This window comes from Juglans microcarpa x Juglans regia, chromosome 4D (assembly GCF_004785595.1).
Source record: "Juglans microcarpa x Juglans regia isolate MS1-56 chromosome 4D, Jm3101_v1.0, whole genome shotgun sequence".
Taxonomy (NCBI): domain Eukaryota; kingdom Viridiplantae; phylum Streptophyta; class Magnoliopsida; order Fagales; family Juglandaceae; genus Juglans; species Juglans microcarpa x Juglans regia.
The window spans coordinates 23,004,812-23,017,750 of NC_054600.1; the positions used below are offsets into that span (position 1 = coordinate 23,004,812).

Here is a 12,939-nt window from a genome sequence, read left to right on the forward strand (position 1 = left end):
TCATGCAATTAGGCCTTTGCCTTTGGAACTTGTAGCATCTCTTCTTTTCAGGGATGCTTCAAGCTTCTAGTCATCGGATACAACCGATCCAATCATGTGATCAGAAGTGATTGTCGACACCCTGCATCATGGTGCTGATGATCGCTAAGAGGACTGAGATGTTTATGAAAAAAAGGATGAAATATTCCAAGATCTAGTGTCTCATGAGCATACAGATGAATTTTACAACTTCATTGAACATCATCATTACATTAGAGATCGATGACTTCATTTTAACTCCAGTTGGATCTCATTAAACATTTATGACAAATATATAGTCAATCTGTATGCTTAGTCATTATCCAACTACCAATAATTAATCACTCTCAAAACAGCTAAGAACACCGTACTTTGGTATCTTCAACCATCATGTCATACAATTTAGAACTAATTTGCTTATTGTGCCTCTTACAAGCAACTTTCCCAACTTCTCAAAAAATCATTACTTACAATAAACTCTAATTTATCTTCTTTCTCCCTACTCTTCCCCTCCACATGCATACATTCACAAAAAATAGACATATAACTCTACTATCCTCCTTTTATTCTCACAAAGAATTAAACGACGTAAAATGATTAAGAAACAATATCATCTCTACTCTTTCCCTTTCCTAACAATTAGTCTTTATAAGAAATAAATGGTCCTTTCCAACATACATACAGCCCATACATGGTCAATAACATACATATAGCACCGTTCGTTTACAACAGGAGCCCCACCATAATAATGTATACATGCAACCCTGTATTATATGAGCCCTGTCATTTGCATACAATAGTTAGTCTTATCATCTCTATTGTTTTCCTTTCCTAACAGTTAGTCTTTTTAAGAAATAACAGGCCCTTTCCTACCTACATAAAGCCCATACATACATACAGCCCTGCCAATAACATATATACAACACCATTTGTTTACAACAGAAGCCCCACCATAATGTATACATACAACCCTGTATTATATGACCAGTGAGCCCTGCCATTTGCATACAATAGAGGTCTCACCATTTGCATATAAACAGCCCTGCCAATACTATTGCATACAACATAAGTACAACATAAGCCTCACTACTTACCAAAAAAAAAAAACATAAGCCTCACAATTTTCATACATACATACATAGTTGTGTTAATAATATTCATGAAATATATAGTAATCCACAATATTCATACATGACAGTTAATATTCATGAAATCTATACACCATTGTCAAAATCTACAAATATAACAAAGTTGTTATGATGGCATAGTAGTTTAGTGTGCTGCCCAACTTATCAAAAGAGAGAACAACACAGTCTGCGCCTATTTCTGTAGTCAGTATGCATGCACATGTGGGTTTCCAGCTTATAGTATTGTTCTCTAAAAAAAAGATCAAAATCTAACTATCTAAAATGGCTGCTTTTATGTTGTCAGTAACTACTCACACGTGGGTTTCCAGCTTTGAGTTGTGTTCTTTACAAAAAGGGATCAAAATATAACTATCTGCAGCGGCTGCATTTACGTAGTCAATAGGCATCCACACGTGGGCTTCCCAGCTTTGAGTTGTGTTCTTTACGAAAAATTATCAAAATATAACTATCGATAGTGGCTACATTGTTACTTTACAAAAGATTGTCCTTTGCAACTCATGCCGAACTCACAATCACGATTTTTTAGACCTTCACTTCTTAAGTATTTTCAATTGGATGCAATAGAAATAATCTTACTATATTGGAGGCAAAGTTGAAGTGTCCATCCTCATAATTTCCTACTCCTCTTTTTGCTGGTCCAGCTCAAGCCTCTCTTTTGTGAGGCGGATAATCTCTTTCCTATATTCTCTTTTCACAACATTTGCTCTCTTCTTCTCCTCTTTCATCTCATTCACCAAGTCAATAAGATTGGAATTTGCGCTATCTTGCATCTTTCTCTTTTTCTCTTACTATTTTTCAGTATTCTTTCCAATAGGTCTCTCCAAATCCACATGTATAGATGGAGACATGGTATCTTCACTATACATGTAAACTCTGGCACATAAGCTTCTTCAGTTACTAATTTCCTCTTAATTTTCATCTTCCCTTTAGCCAACGTCTGTTTTCATTTCAGGTGGTACCTTAGCACAGTCCAACAATGAAGGAAATTGAATGCGATAGAGTGGTTACTTTGGTAGAGCCCCTTTGCTTGCTCAATAACCCCACTTGTCAACCTTCCTTCGATTTGGGCTAAGGCCCCACAAAATGTGGTTGTGGCATATTATATGGTTGACCACCTATTCATGAGAGAGCTGGAGCTATGTTCACAAGAAGTGGATTTTTTGTTTTCCTCATAGTATTCATGTACTCTAACCTAAAATGAATGTTTAGAGTGATCAACTCCATGGATCGGGTCCAAACTAGTATTGAGCCAAGTTTATACTAATGAATTGTCCTCTTCTACACTAAAGTTTCCTTGTCTTGATTTTTAATTTTCTAGTATTTGCTTGTTTTGGTTTGGGAGGAGAGTAACTTGGGATTCTAAGTTGCCATTTAAGGATGCCTTAAGGTAGTCATTATAGCTTTCTTCCCCCTCTTGTAAGAGGGTAGTGAAGGAAGGAACTCCATGGAGTAGTGAATCCATCCTTCAAAGGAAAATGAGTTGGGACCATGGAACTCAATCAAACTCAATTAACAAGTAAGTAAAATTCTAAATGACAAGTACCTCTCGTTTTGACAAAAACTCAATTAAAAATAGAGGCAAAAATTGATATGGTTTCTAGCTACTAAAAAACAGAGGCAAAAATTGACACCTACTAAAAAAAACATAGGTAAACATGACACCTTATCTAGCTACTGCAAAAACAGAGACAATCATTGATATGGTTTGTACAATATCTGCAGCTCCTATAATAATAGACAGTTTATTCATTTTATACATTTTAATTTTTTGGTTCATAATGTGTGAAGAAATTAAATTTGCATGCAATTCTAGTTTGTCATTTACTTTCTTTAGACAGTTTTAGATAATGAGAAAAAACAGTTTTAGCATTTCGAGCATTAAAAGAGAAAAACAAAGGTGATGAGAATCATGGCCTATGTTTTATAAATCTAACTGCTAATGGGTGTTTCTAGCTCAATCACTTTATATTTTAAAGATTTTTCTATAAATTCAAAGAACTACATTGTTGTAACATCAGAAATTGGAGAAAAAATAAATTGGCATTTAGGGCACGAATGGAAAAGGGAGACTTCATAATCATACTCAAACCAGAAACGCCCCACACTCAACAGCAACAACATTCCCATATTTTCTTCCTTGGGAAGACGACAACAACAAACTCAAACCAGTTTTTGAAATCATATATGCAATCAGTAGGTTTTTTAATAGAATCATTGCATCTCAAGACTTTAAATAGACTTAAAACCAGCAAATGCATATATGCAATCAAACCCAACAAGTGTTGCGAGTTTGAAGAGGTAGAAGCTGTCGAACCAAGGAAAATAAGACAAAAAATCCTAAATATGCGACCATCCCCAAAAAAATCCAAACACATACCAACATGCTCGAAAATCTCATATTTCAACCACTAAAAGTTTTTACAGCAGCTTATCAGGAGAATAGAGAGATTGATAGAGAAGAGGTTGAAGCATACCCAAAACTCACTCAGAAAAAGGAGGAGGGGCGTGGAGAATACATACATTATGTTTACCTCAAGCGGACGACGGGATGGAACCAGAGTCTTGCATATTTGAAGCACAAGAAAGGAAGGTCGTGGTTGATGGAATCGACGAGCAGAAACTAACCGAGGAAGGGAAGATAGCGCGAAACAAACTGGGGGCGGAAATGAAATAAAATCGGATAAAAAAGTAAAATGACTGACATGTTTTGAAATGGATTTACAGGAGGGTATGAGGCTTATCAATAGCACGATTCTTTATCCACGTAATGAAAATCATTTCACATACTTATAAATAAAGTGGGATAAAAAAAATAAGATAATATATTTTTAAATAAATGTTTATAGATAGTACGACTCATTTCGCTACAGAGAAAAAAGTTCACAAAAGAGAGAAAAATGAATTAAATCTTATTTATATTTGTGCACAAGCACAGTACACGTTACGTAGCCACGCAAGTTGTAACGCTGTAACAAACTGAATAAAATAAAGCATCCGTTAGCCAATTGAGTTTTACTTATAATTTTTATATACCATATATCATTTTTATTTTTATTTTTATTTTTATTTTTTTTAAATAATTTTATTCTTCTTAAACTAATTGAATTTTTCTACTCATTATCTATACACCACATATTTAATAAAATAAAAAATAAAAAATTATATATAGTATATAGTATGTGAGATAAAGAGTAGAATTTTTCTAGACAATTTGATAGATACATGAATTTTACATCACCTATCAACGAGATATTTGAAAATAATTTTCAATCTCATCTAATCTCATTTCCATCTAAAAAATTATTAAATACAAACTTTTTCAAATTAAACATTATAACACTTTCAAATTAATTATTACAATTTTTATAAACTTTTAAATAAAAATAAAATAAAATTTTTTAAATTTTAAAATAAAAATAATATTCTAACAATATTTTAATTTTATAATATTTTTTATTCAATTTTTTATCTTCTTTTTCAATACTTAATAAATATTTAACTTAAACTATCTTATTATTATTCATAAATTATTTGATAATTATTTACAAAATTACCATTCCATTTCACCATACAAATATCTCCTTAAAAAAAGCTCTTAACAGAGCGTCGGTTTTTATCTTTTGTGGTGGCGGACTTATCATCATCGGACACTGACAAACTAGCACACGTGTGGCTGCGAAAATGCTTTTGGTAGTTGGAGCTCCAGCTCCCCCCATTCCTTTCGTTCCGTAAGCAGCATGATGATGACGATGACCATATTCTTTTGATCTGCTGGCACTAAACCTTATCCACGTGTAACATCTCTGTCCACTTCTTCCCCACCTCCTACTCCACGTTTCACTTCCGTCCCCACCCCGTCTCTATATAACGACCCGCCTACAAACCCTTTTCTTCTAACTCGCACAATCCGTACAGACGCACACACGTTTATGGCTTCCCACAACCTCAAACATCGTACTAGAGAGAACCCCGACATCACCACCCGCACCTACAACGACAGGGAAAACAAAGCCAAACCTCTTAGAAACGCGGCCATAGCCAAACGCGGCCTTAGGTCCCTCGCCATAGGTGTTTCCGTCCCGCTTTCTCTTACCCTCTTAAGCCTTCACCTCGGCGCCGACCGCAGCTGCTACGGCACTCTGTCAAAGCGCTTCTGGTTACCACCGCCGTGGGCCCTGCACATGACATGCCTGGCTTCGAGTTTCCTGATGAATCTGTCGGCTTGGCTTGTCTGGGCCGTGGGTGGGTTCCATAGGAAACCGACAGCGCTGTACCTTTACTTGGCTCAACTCGGATTGAGCTTGGCTTGGAACCAGATTGTTCTCGGCGCGGGAGCCAGTCGGATCGGGCTGCTGGTGTGTTTGGCGATGTTTGGGGCTGTGGTCGGGTGTTATCGGATGTTTAAGGAGGTGAATCCGATCGCCGGTGATCTGGCTAAACCCTGTTTGGCGTGGACTGCGTTTTTGGCTATTGTAAATCTCAAGCTTCTTTTTCTTTGAAAATTCTGGACGATTTTTCCTTCTTTTTCCCCCCTTTGTGGCATGAAGAGCACACTGTTATCCTATATATAGTTTGTAAAAAGTTCATTTTCTGCATACAATTAGTAGATACATCATACATGGCATGTTGAATATGTATTGTTGTGAGTCGTGACTGTATAATAATGCTAAGACTGGTCCGGTTTGGATATAAGAGATATTGCTTTGTTTTTTTTTCCTTGTGAATTCACAATGATCAGTAATAACAATATCAAGCTCAAAAGCTAAGAACACTTTTTGTGTTCTTTGAAAACATGTGGTTCAATGTTAAAGAGATTCGAAGGAACCCAATGAATAATGGCTTACGAGATTTGCGATTCTCCTCGACAGGTTATCCATTTTATGACGAGGTAGTTTACTGTTAAGTAGCTTTCATGACTTTCTTATTTGGCTGGTTGCACACAAATACACGCATCGTGCATACAGAACAGAGCAAGGCCTAACAGCAGTAGTAGCGAATTCAAAGATGAAACTTTCAACTAAATGAAGTGACGCTAATGAAGTTGGAACATCCATCTAATCTTACTTTTCCTAATTGTATAGTCCTATCTCAGCACTCGAGTCAAGCAATAATGAAAAGGTAATTCAAATGATCTTATAATTTACAAGAGACCATATTTAATGTTGCTTTTCTTATTCAACTTCCGTACTGCCAGTGCAAATCGTGCGACCACATCAGTTGTTGCCTGGAATGAGTGAGAATCAAAATTCATATATGAGAACACTTAGCTGCGGGATGTTGAAAGCTGCTGAGTGCACTTTACTTTTAAGCTGCTTTGGACATCCAAACACAAATGAATACAGTTTAACTTGAACTTGTTGATTGAGGTCCACGTAAATAGCGCTGGCATCTACCGAAATGGACTTTATGGTTCTCCAGACATGAGCTGACAATTGACATCGGCTGGATAGTGAATTTCAAGTGCATTACTCATTGACATATGTTGTTGGGCCTCACAGGCCACAACTCAAACCTATAGTATGACATTTGTTCCTTAATCCTTGCACCAGAATGAAGTGTAGAAAATTTTTTCTTTTATTTGCAGGTTCGGCGCACTGTGGGCAGATTAATTTCAGTAAATAGTAGATATTTATGGTCAGTTTGAATAATTTTACAACTTTTTATAGATATATCTAAACTCATTCTAACATTCAAATACATTTTAAACTCATCTTAAGTGTATCTCACAAAACTCAATCACCTCAACTCACTACTATTACATTTTAAACTCATCTTAAGTGAGTCTCACAAAACTAAATCAATCATCTCAACTCACTACTATTTATATAGAACTCAAATCAGTTTAGTTTAGCTCAACATCCAAATGTAGCCTAAATGATATGCGGGCATGAGAATTATCCGAACAAACTAGAACAGTCATGCCATACTGGAATGGTACTTCCCAGGACTAAAATTTAAGGAAATTAGATACTTCTAGAATTTCAATTGGTTAAACATAAGGTGTCAAACGTCCTTCATTCTTTTTTCTTTCGAGACACAAAAAGCTTCAGAAATCCCACAAAAAGGAAAAGAGATACAACACAAGCTAACTTTCTGTAACTAAGACTTATGGGTGCCCTCTTATTGACGTTCTCATTCGAGCATTATCCTCTAGTCACCCCATATGAAGTACAAGCCCTAAGATCAAGAAGAACGAGGGCTCAATCAAAAAACAATAAAACGAATGTATCCTGCAACTCAAAATGTGATGGTTAACATGCTAATCAACCCTGCAGAGCTTCCTTAGTGTTACCGAGATTCTCCTCCTCTGATTTAGTTCCTGCCCTTCCCATATTTGAAACCCTGGCTTCCGGTTGATTTCATGCTTCCAACTGTAGCGAGCTTCTCCTGATATAAGAACTAGCGATCCAGGGGTCAGATAAACCGGAATCTTTGTCGCGGGTGGATGCGACTTTCCCCCATTTGCAGCGTCACAATAAGCTTCTCCAACTTTGGTGAAATGCATCACACATGATGACTCCAAGGAGACAATGGCAATACCATCTTCAAAGCGCATAAGGTCTACATGTGCACAGATCCCCTGCACATACGTGTGCTGGAATGTCATGTAATATTTGACACCAATAAATAAAGCATATGGCAAGTACTTTAAACTTTTAAGTCAGGAAGAGTACATGGTAATGTGATAATTGGCAATATATAAAGCACCATAAGGCCCATAGGCTTGCTTTTAGGTTGAGTGACATCCCAAAATATAAATATTGAATCCTACTAAAAAGACTTCCAGGGAGATTATCTCCTTAACACACAATTCCACATTGCAACATGGCGATTTCATAAGAGAATTGTGGATATATTATTGATGTCTTGGTAAAGACACTTGATGTGAAACCACAAAAGACCATTCACTTCAGATGTGAAAGATGCAACAGAGCTTGATTGCAGCATCTTCTCTCTTTGCCACATCAATACTCTACACAGTTGCATATATCCATATATCTATATAAATATATATATATATATATATATATATCAATATACATACATAGTAAAAAGAAATTAAAAAAATATCCAAGAAAGGAACGCAGTTTCTCAGTTTTCTTTTGCTCCCTTCTTTTTCCGCTCCCTTCCTGCGATCCAAACTAACCCACTTAACACACAAAAGCCAAAACGGAGTTAAGGCTCTACCAAAACGATGTCGATAAATAAAATTTGGGACCGGGAATTTCCATTTCAAACAACGTGACCTGACTTGATTTTATCCTTATTTACTAGAAAGATAGACAACAAAGACACCACCAGTACAATCTTTAGAAACCCTCTTAAAAGACACCGCCAATACAATCTTTAGAAACCCTTAGTACTTCCAAAGGAAGCACAAGAGGTTAAACTGATCACATAGAAGTCTGCAGAAATAAGCCAAAATCAACAATCTCAAAGCCCAATAACTTCATGGCTAATGACTCAAGACCATGTACTTGGAACTAGAAGTAGTTATCTCGCACCTCACCTGGCTGGTATGCATTTACAATGAGCTGGTCAAAGAGAGGCTCCCTCCAAAGTAAATCTGATGGAAATGCACATTCTTCTTGTGCCCCATAATAAGTTCCCAAGTTCATAGGATCAAGACCAGGATCATTTAAAAGCACCAGCTCACGGATAGAATCGGAAATCTCACTTGCCCATGCCGGAAGATTTCCAAACCTCATAGCCTGCAGACCAAGAAACCGATAAGCTTATCTGAAAAAACCTATATCACAAGTAAGTATCGCGTGTAATTGCTATCATCACCTTAATTGTGATCCCCGGTTTGCAAAAGAAATTCTCATACTGTATCCAACTACCATCAAGCTGTTCTCAACTACCATCTAAACTAAAAACCAACGGGTAAACTTCTTCACGATTTACAGATACACGACAACCAATGTGACAGGTCAAAACCTTATCTTGACATTAGCATACCCATAATTAGTACCAGATTATATATTCAAGATTTAGAACACTGTGCTAATCTTATGTTACATTCTAGGCTGGTACGGACCTGGTTATGAGAGGCTTCAGTGAACCATCCTTCTGCAACCACACGTTCGTACAAAACACAACATGTGAGACTTTAACAATGATGTTAAACCTAAAATCATATGAATTTACTACATAACATTAGCCTTATAAAGTAAAAATAAAATTCTATTCAATTACAACTTTATTCATTAGATGGACAATTATTTCTGTTTTCGTATCAGTGGCAATGAACTCCTCTTTATCCTTCCATTTCTTCGATTTTTCCTTATAAACCTAAAAAAAAAAAATTCAATATCGAAAAACTGGGAAAGGGGAGGAAAAGTTAAGGAAAGAAAGAAGAGTGGGTGGGCATGAAAAGCACCGTTTGCAATGGAGAAGAGCACGGAAGACTGTTGTCCAGCCGAGAGAAAATCCCTGCACAACCACAGCCCTCTGATCTCTTTGATTTGTTCCCAGTTGGTGTTTTGATCGAAAGTTGTTGGAGTAGGTCGATCTTCGTGCATTTCATCATGTTCTTCCAATTGAGGCGATTGTTGTTGTTCGTACCCTTCGCTGTCCGATGACTCGCCAAACACTTCTTTGAAAACTGCCTCTTGATCATCCATTTCTTCGAAAATTAGCTCGAAATTGATTCTGACCGGGCAAAGGCCATTCTTTCTTCTATTTTCCCAAGTGATTTCCATTTTTTTTCCCAGGTAATTGATAAATTCTTGCTAATTAATTTTTTTTTTAAAAAAAAAGATAAAAAAATGCTGAATTAAAGTGAAAATAACTATTTTCATTCATGTATAAGTAGTAACCATATTATTTGTCTTAGCAAAATTTTATATACCATAAACGAGGGGTGGGTAGCGCCCCGCCCCTCGTGATAAACTTTTTATTTAAGTATGATTATTGTATTGTATTAATCTCTTATATAAAAGTTAGTCTAGGAGGTCAAGACAATTTAAAATACAACTCTAATTTACTTTAGACCACAAAAAAATTTATAGACCCAATGGGTCATTGGGCTGAGCCGGGAGCGAGGAGGTAGCACCCCTACCATAGACCCGAACATAAAACTACAGCTATGTAAGTGAAAAATATAAAAACTGAAAGATGGAGGCAAATGGATTCCTCCATCTAGTCTTATTAACTATGTTTGGATACAATAATCTCAGTAAAAAATTAATGATAAAATATTAAATAGTAGTTAAAAGTAATGAAAATGTAATTATAAAATATTAAATAGTAGTTGAGTGATTTTGACGAGATAGTAGTGGAGTGATTTTGAAGAGCAACCATATGGAGTGAATGGTATCTCATATATTGTTGAGATAGTCTCAACTCATCTCATACAATCTCATCCTATTTAAACATTCAAATACCACTTAAATATAAATATTTTTCAATTTTTAATTTTTAAATTTTTAACTTTTTCATCTGATTATTACCTTATAATTACAACTTTTTCAAACTTTCAAACAAAACATAAAAAATAATTTAATTTTTTTAAATTTTAAAATAAAAATAATATTAAAATTTTGAGAGAGGCTAGGAACCGGTCTCAGTGCTAATGTTATATTTACACCATTCAATAAAATTGTGACACATCCTTTCTAAGAAATGTAAAACAATTAGTTTTCTAGGAAATTGTGAAAGTAGATAATCAATTGTCGTGTACCTTTTCACCCGTCGAAGCTCTCAACTTCTCTCACCTCTCATTCGCACTCCCTCTCTCTCCCTTTAAGCAATCACAAGCATTGTAGTTGGTTTGTAATGAACCCGATGGAAAGAATAGTAATATAGACAGTAAAAGAGAATCAATAACGAAGAAGATAAAGATAGTGGCTACACCTAGGAGTATTCGAAATCCCTAATTCCTCCCAAATGAAAATACAAGTTTCAGCAATAATTTTCCAGATCCCTCCCCTGTGCCATTTCTGGCTTACATATGGACGTAGCCCATGACTAATATAACCAATGAAAATGCAACATGTGAAAAGTAAAAACAGAATGGTCATAACAGATTGCAAGATAAGATGCAATTATTGATCTAAACGGACAGCTATAAATGATAAGTCGTTCAGCTCCCTTAACCATCTACCTCACTCATATGCACAAGAGTTCTCTAACCCAGCTTGCTTCTAGAGTTGTTTAATTGGGATCATAACACGATTCTCTCTCCCTCTACATGAGTTTTGTTGCAGTATATAAACATGTGCCGATAATCCCATTAGATTAACATCGCCATAGTTGTCAAGGAAAAAACAAAGCACCTAGCTTTTGTGGCGTCTCAGCCATTAGCTTCTAGCACCGACGCACGACCATTCACAGCTTTCTCGATTTTCATCTCTCTTTGGCATTAGTTGGTTGAAAGCGATAAAACATTTTTGTTAACAGTAAATTTTTCTTATGGGTATTCACTTATTTAATTGGTTTGATACAGTATAACGATTCTTAGTTTTCTTGTTTTTCAAAGATTTAACAAAGTTTATTTATGTAAAACTCATCACAAGATTGGTAGATTGTAGAGGATAAAATAAAGGATTTAGGATCGGTTTCAGAGTACTAAAGAGAGCAGGATCTTTATGGTTGCATGCTCTTCATATTGATTTTGATGAGATACTTTCGTGTCTTTTTTAAGTTGCTTAAATACTGTTGGAGGTTCTTTATGCCATTGTAGACTCGTGTCTGCAAAACTCTCTATGTCTCTCTCTCTCTCTCTCTCTCTCTCTCTCTCTCACAATGCCTTCTATTTTTTTCTCACTCTTCGTATGATTTTTTTTTCTTCCTTTTCATCAAATCTCATGATGTACGTTGAGGGGCTTGAGGGGGGAGAGAGAGGGGTTTGAGAGGAGAGAGAGAGAGAGAGAGAGAGGGGGGGCGACTGACGGAAAGGAAAAGGGGAGAAGAGAGAGAAAATGGAAAGGAGAATGGGAGTTGGGGGAGAAGAGAAAGAGGATTTAGAGCATTAGTATTGGATTCATCAAATTCATCTTCAAAATTTGATGAAAATTACATATTTTCCATAAATATAAAACTTTCCTATCCATAACCTCCATTGGATTAGCCATTAAATTCATCAAAATAATAATATAATATTATTTTTTAATAATAACATTTTTTATTTTTTCTTTCATATTGCAATTATACTAACTATATGTTAATTAATAATTTAATTAATAAAGAAAATATAACTTGACCCAACTGGGAACAATTAAAACTTCATTTCCACCAACAATTCATAAAAGAGTACAGATTTCCACCATTTCCACTTAATTCATTTCCACCAACAATTCATATAACAGTACCAACATACTTCAGTAGCAACATTGAAAGTCTACTAGTTTCCACCAACTTCAGCAAAACAGTTCAGAAAAACAAAACATATATACAGAGTAGTTCATTCACGGTTGAGGAGATGTGATTTTAGAATAAAATAATGATTTGGCGATTAACAGTAACTCGCTATATATGAAGAATGGGATGGACTTACTGTAGCTAAAAGCTTCAACTCTTATGTTTTACCGAGTCCAATGCAGCTCGTTCAAAGACCACAAAGTTCATATTTTGGCTTTTCAGGAGTTTTAGCGAGGCCAATGCGGATGCTCTTAGGAGATAGTCGACAAAAAGGGAAAATGGCTGGTTTTGCTCTCTCAAATCACAAACATTGTAAATAACATAGACACTCTACGTGTCGATTTTTCATCGAATGGTGTAAAATAAAAATACACACCATGCCGGTTTTGAAGTTAAACTCTAAAAAATT

At 35.7% G+C, this 12,939-nt stretch overlaps 2 protein-coding genes and 1 long non-coding RNA gene across 5 annotated transcripts; 1 reads left to right on the forward strand and 2 right to left on the reverse strand.

Moving 5' to 3' along the window:
* Nucleotides 1–644: 644 nt before the first annotated feature.
* Nucleotides 645–3,815, reverse strand: LOC121261549. The gene is made up of 2 exons (XR_005939920.1): nucleotides 3,698–3,815; nucleotides 645–1,069 (listed from the first exon to the last, which is right to left on the reverse strand). It is a non-coding gene; the product is annotated as an uncharacterized LOC121261549 (long non-coding RNA).
* Nucleotides 3,816–5,061: 1,246 nt separating this feature from the next.
* On the forward strand, nucleotides 5,062–5,858 carry LOC121261699 (translocator protein homolog). The gene has a single exon (XM_041164185.1). It carries the CDS (start codon nucleotides 5,096–5,098, stop codon nucleotides 5,663–5,665), a length of 570 nt encoding a protein of 189 aa, XP_041020119.1. The 5' UTR covers nucleotides 5,062–5,095; the 3' UTR covers nucleotides 5,666–5,858.
* A 1,293-nt stretch (nucleotides 5,859–7,151) lies between these two features.
* On the reverse strand, nucleotides 7,152–9,871 carry LOC121261575 (alkylated DNA repair protein ALKBH8 homolog). Of its 3 annotated transcripts, none has more exons than XM_041164008.1 (4): nucleotides 9,550–9,870; nucleotides 9,208–9,239; nucleotides 8,677–8,878; nucleotides 7,152–7,746 (listed from the first exon to the last, which is right to left on the reverse strand). In XM_041164008.1, exons 1-4 carry the CDS (start codon nucleotides 9,791–9,793, stop codon nucleotides 7,712–7,714), a joined length of 513 nt encoding a protein of 170 aa, XP_041019942.1. In that variant the 5' UTR covers nucleotides 9,794–9,870; the 3' UTR covers nucleotides 7,152–7,711. The 3 variants fall into 3 exon arrangements, with proteins under 3 accessions (XP_041019942.1, XP_041019940.1, XP_041019941.1); XM_041164006.1 differs by having other exon boundaries at nucleotides 8,672–8,878; nucleotides 9,550–9,866; XM_041164007.1 differs by lacking the exon at nucleotides 9,208–9,239 and having other exon boundaries at nucleotides 8,672–8,878; nucleotides 9,550–9,871.
* Between the last annotated feature and the right edge of the window lie 3,068 nt (nucleotides 9,872–12,939).